We start from the raw sequence: 6000 nt of genomic DNA, 5'->3' as shown, positions 1-6000 counted from the left end.
CTTAAAATTAAATAATACTCCAAGCAATTTAGAATTCCACCGGCTTGTTTATTCTTTCAACATAACAGCGTATCTTACAAACATTGCCAGATTCCAGAAGGTTTACAATTGATCATCAGCTATTATACAAAAAATAAACAAAATATGTTTATCAAAGAAAAAATCGTTTGCCTTTACTTTTTAATAATATTTTAACAAAATAAAAATGGTAGCGGTTATAAAATGCCTCAAAAGGAATCGTCTGCTAAAAGTCTATTAACAGATTTAGATTATGATATTTACCGAACAGATGCTAGATTTCATGCAGAACAAATTTCATAACTTTTGTAATATATATATATATATATATATATATATATATATATATATATATATATATATTTGCTGATTCAATAAAAACGCTGGGCTTTATAATAATATTAAATCTTCAGCCTTAGAGATAATATAATTCAATATATCTAGTATTTATTACAGAAAAGAGAAGAATGTAAATTGCACCAAGCATAAAAAATGTTCATGTTTGCTAATTTTTGAAATTAATCCATAATTTGTAATAAACAGAAAATTTAAAAAAAAAGTTAGAAATTTTTACCATAGACATGTTTAGTAGTTGGAGTAGTCTCCCGAAATTTTCTTGCATATTCCCTGATAAAATTGTCATCTCACCTCACCCTGGTTAAAAAGCCATGAATGCCTGGAGAGTTCAGATTTTTATTTTTAAAATCCCTCTTACGAGCGCTTTATTCTTATTAACATAAAAACGATATTGCGAAAAATATAAAATGATATAGTAAAGAAAACCAAGTATGGACATTTTTCTCTTGACTGAAATCAAAATTTGATACAGATAGTTAAAAATTTTAGCAATAAAATCATCTAACAAATCTCATGAGTCTACTAAATGGTTGTATTTCTGGGTTATCGAGAATGCAAGCTTGCGAACGAGCTGTATCTCTATTAGCACAAGAGATTATATGATATCTTCATAATATTGCTCAATATTCAGAATGCCGTAAAATATCGTGAAAATATTGTAACAATAGTTTTAGAACATTTTCTGCGAACACAGACAAGAGAGTCGACACTTTGACGGATTTGGTTCAAAATTCAATACGGTTTTATATTTTAATGTTAAAACTGTATACGAAATTTGATTCAACTAGACTAGAATATTTTGTTATTAGCCCATTTTTTTGCACTTGGGCAGATGGATGGACAAATTTACTAAGAATGGGTTCCGTTCAAAATTAAACAGAAAGCTACAAATTTGTTATAAAAACCGCATACTAAACTTTATTCATCTAGCTTTAAATCGCCTTTTAATTATCATATTCAGAGATAAACTTTTTTACTTGGATGAATGTATTTTCTATGTATTTCAGTAGTTTAAAATCTGTTTTCGACTGGCAAAATTAAAGTTTGCCCTCGATGCTTTTCAGTAATTTCCATAGTGTGTAAGACGCTGTAAGCGACTAGCACACTGTCACTTTAATTGCAAAATCAATATTTATGGTAATCATAATAAATCACAATAATAAAATCAATATCAATATTATTAAAACTGCAAAATCAATATTTATCTTCTTCGAGAATAACTTCTCCTTTTTTTGTGGATGTTAGTACCTGCAACAAAATTAATTGTTTAAGGCTGTTCTAACAAACAACATATTTCCTTTATTTATATCTTTTATATTATTTTCTCTTATTTTATGTCTTAATAATATGTTTGTTATGCCATATGTCAATATATTTCTTTAAGCAGATACATGATTTTATTTCGGAATAAACTGATTTTCATCTTTATCATTTGCGATCTAGCGTTTACCTTTGTAATTTGATAAAATATATAAAACTATTGGAATATTTATTACATGCATTAATATCTTTCTGTTTGTCGGTTAAATAGCTCATATTTTTCGTAATTATAATTATTTTTATTTGTATATGAATAATTTTTTTAATAATTTATACAATCAGAATTTTTAGTCAAATATATCTGTCGTTGGTAACTCTTTCAGACTTTATAGTTCGCGCAAAAATAATTATCTGTTTGCACACAAATAAAAATTTGTTACATTCGATGAAAGCATTATTTTTGAACTCAAAAGCAATCCTTAACATAACATTTAAAATTTAGAAATAAACCTTTTTTTGCTAAAATTTTTAAGGGATGCCCCATATTTCGTACCACAGTGTTTCTAATTTTCTCACACGTAATATAGAATGATTTAAACATATCAAATTAATCAAAGTTCATCATTTAATATCATTTTTTTAAGTAATCTAACAGTTATGATTTAAATTAATTAACCGAAAACAGAATAATAATTAATAATAGTAGAAAATTTTATTTTTTAATTAAACATTGCTATTCAAATGTATCAAAATATTATTCTCCATTGTTCTTCAGCGCAAAATATTTTAAGGTTTTCTTTTCTTCTTTTTTTTAGTGCTAAGTATAAAGGTACTGGAAAAAATTGAACAAAATCCACTTGGTTCGTTTCGCATTTTTCTTATGTGTTGCATTTAGCTTATGTTCTTCCACTAGATCTTTCTGACTAATGTGTCAAAAATAGTTTTTTAGTGAATATTAGAAGTATTTAAAATGTTTTTATAACATTATTCACAGAATGAACTCTCATATTTTGAAATGCCTTTTCTTCATTAAATGGCTTACAAATGAAACTATCACGCAATAAATATTTAACTGTGATAAGTTCAGGATATTAACCACATGGTTTAAAGGAATTAAATGGATACTTTTTAATCTCAAACTAGAAATATGTAAGAAAAAGTAAACTATCAGAACTATCTACACAACTACACAAAACTATCTACACAAAAGAATCCTGTATGAAAACGAACGAAGTTTAAATAATTTTTTTATTTAAATAGTTTAGCCTTGATGGATCTTTGACTCTTTATCCGATGGCCATACATAGCGGTAGATCTGAATTCAAAAGGAGGAGTATCAATTTTCCGAACCACCGATGACGGTCTATGATTTCGGATTTTGATATTTCAACCGACGCTTTCTGACTTGAATGAAACTGACCGTCGTCCATTTCGGCGGTCAAAAACAGGTTTCCGACAGCCAAATTTAGCTTTTGATTATATCCCTAGTGTGCTAAATAAAAAATGTAGAGTTCATTCATTTTTTTTCTTATAGATTGATTTTTAATTTGCTATATAAATAATAGCAAAACGAAAAAAATGAATATGGTTTTGAGATTAAATAAGAAAAAAAATTAATTCATATGTCAAATTTAAATTGTCTAGAATCAGAACTATGGCAAATAAGAATTAATTGCCTGGTATTGTTTATACATATTTCCTTATATTCACTATGCAAAATAGGCGATAAGCGAATAGATAATTCTTGCCGAAATCGATTTGACTGTAACTCTTTCACTTCGCGGTTGCAGTTATTTCAAAATAGATATTCTGCCTGCGGTATGTTTGTGTCCTGTCGCCATTTTGAGCAATGTATTTTTGTCGAAAAGCCGTGTTTTTGTAATTTTTTTTCGTGTAAATAAGACATTTTGAAAAGGAAAAATGGATGCCGTAAAAGCTTTCAATTCGGAGGTAAGGAAAAATGCGGTCTTTATGTTGTAACTATATGTGTTGCTGTTTAATTCTCCATGGTTTAGTTTGTTGCGTGATAAATTTGTAGTTGATTAAATGTTATTGCATAATTTTGAGTCCAGCCGGTAGATGTTTGTTATTTGATAAAAATTTTAAGAAACAATATCTATTATGATTCCTTGTATTCGTTTATTATTCCATATATTAAATTTTTCACAATTTTAATTGGCTGATATTCCATTTCATAATGCAGCATGCATGTATCCTTCTGATACAAATGCCAATAAATGTTTGCATTTACCGCAGTTTGTATGTCAATGCTTGCAATTTTACATATTTGACTTTGCTTTTCTATTCTGTTGAACACGATGTTAGTACTTAAAGAGTGTAGTTGTAAATTTAAATGTTTATTGAATTTTGAATGCAGCTTGCTTTTTTTTTAAAGTTTATGCAAATGTTACATTTTATCTCCCTTTTTTTTAAGCATCCAGTTTTAGACCATTTGTTTACTCTTCATACCCTGTCAAAAATTCTGTTTTTCCATTCAAATAATTTAATTTAATTCAGTTAGCACAAGCAACTTATATATCATTATACATTGCTTTGCTTATATTTTTGGTTCTAATTTGACATCTGTAGTTTTCAGAATTTTGATTTTTATATCTCTTTGGAATATGTAAAAAAATTTTTAATTTATGCATTTTTTTTTGTATTTTGAATAATAAATACATGTTGTGAAAATCGTTCTTAATTTTCTTTAAATTGATAATCGGAACTTTTGGCATGAGTAATATAATGTCAGTGCCAGTTTTTAACACATGAAAGTATTATGTTAGTTTACTTATGTCAGACATTTATAATGTTTTTCTATTAAACTGTCTTACATATGCGCAGTAGAACTTGATTATAATATCATTGTTGGGAGTTGTAATAATCTGTAAATAAAATCTTAAAAATTAATAAGCATAGCTAAATAAGATACTGTTTAGGCAGTGGTTTTTAATACTCACATAAATATATAATAAAACAATATTAAAGCAACATTGTTTTCGTGGTCATTGATATATTTATTATAAGCAAATAACACAATAAATAAATACCTTACAGATTTATTTTGTTAATATTGACTGTCTCATAACTGAATCAAACATTAGATAACTCCTTAAACATAAAAACTAAAGATTATGGTTGGATAATCAGTTTTAGCAAATTATTAACATTAATACCATGTTCTTTAGTCAGATTTTCATTCAGATTTCAATTTGTTACTCAATTAAACTTTCTGATATTCTATTTTCGAGAACAGATTTTGTCTCAGTTCCAAATAATTGATCTGTTTTATTGTTGATAAATCATTTACCTAACCCCATAAAGTGTTTATATATCACACACTAAAGAGTAAATTTGATTAAAAAGTGCCTAATAGTACAATACTGTATGATTACTTTTGTTGAAAATGTTTGTGGCATATGAATTAGAATACATATTTATATTAGAAGTTTTTTTTAAATTTCCTTACTATTTTTGTAAACATTTGCAACAATAGAAATCATATGGATAAATCTCTATTTTCATGTATTTTTATATTTGATCAAGATTTGGAATGAAGATGGTCTTATAAATATAGGGTATTTTTCCATTAACTGGGTGCAAATGTCGCCAATTGTAAACCAAAAGCGAATTTGGCATGAGAAATGCGGTGAATTCTACATGATTGGCAGTTTTTTTGCTTGTGACCGGCTAATGGAAAAGTACCAAATATAGAAATAAATTGGAATATTTAAATCGTAATTGAATGTTATTCAATTCATATAAAATTTTTGAATAAATAAGGTTCCATGGTATTGGCAGAACTGATAAATTACAGAGTATTTAAAAATCATCTAAAAAAACAGGAAATGCAGGGAATTTTAAGTTTGAATCACGAAACTGCTGATCTCTGAACACAACAAGAATGTAGCCATAACATCAAACATGAAACAGCTATGCAATCCAGGAATCGAACCCCCTTTTCTACTTCCCCCCCTTTTTTGTATAGATTAGTCTCATTTGAATTTTGGTTACAATTATTTTCTTTCCATGGCATATTCAGATTGCAGTAAATAAGGATGCTTGAGACTGCTATGACTTCATGAGAGAATAGAATAAATTTCTTTGGTGAGGATAGCAACATTCAATCTATGGAAGCATCACAGTGATATTTAGTCACTTCCACATGAATTTATTGAATGGTTTGTTTATTATTTGAGAAATTATCAGCTTTTTCAGAGCAGATTAGAGATTTTTTTTTTTAAACAATGAGCTGCTCAAAATCATATTTAATACAGATTGGACAGATAAAAATCTGAATTAAATAAATTTGTTGAATGGGTTAGAAAGTTCCACAATATCTGTTTGCTTGTAATGCTCATTTTG

General features: G+C 27.3%; 1 protein-coding gene across 3 annotated transcripts in view; it reads left to right on the top strand.

Annotated features, from left to right (window-relative positions):
- Positions 1–3447: 3447 nt before the first annotated feature.
- Positions 3448–6000, top strand: part of LOC129983831 (SR-related and CTD-associated factor 4-like) — a 37039-nt gene continuing 34486 nt past the window's right edge. For all 3 annotated transcript variants that reach the window (XM_056093487.1, XM_056093486.1, XM_056093485.1), the window contains exon 1: positions 3448–3585. In XM_056093487.1, the coding sequence (XP_055949462.1) occupies positions 3556–3585 (30 nt within the window). In that variant the 5' untranslated portion in view covers positions 3448–3555. The remainder of the gene's footprint in view (positions 3586–6000) is intronic.

This window comes from Argiope bruennichi, chromosome 9 (genome assembly GCF_947563725.1).
Source record: "Argiope bruennichi chromosome 9, qqArgBrue1.1, whole genome shotgun sequence".
Lineage (NCBI taxonomy): Eukaryota > Metazoa > Arthropoda > Arachnida > Araneae > Araneidae > Argiope > Argiope bruennichi.
The sequence above is the reverse complement of the archived record's forward strand: the minus strand, read 5'-3'. Positions and strand labels throughout refer to the sequence as shown.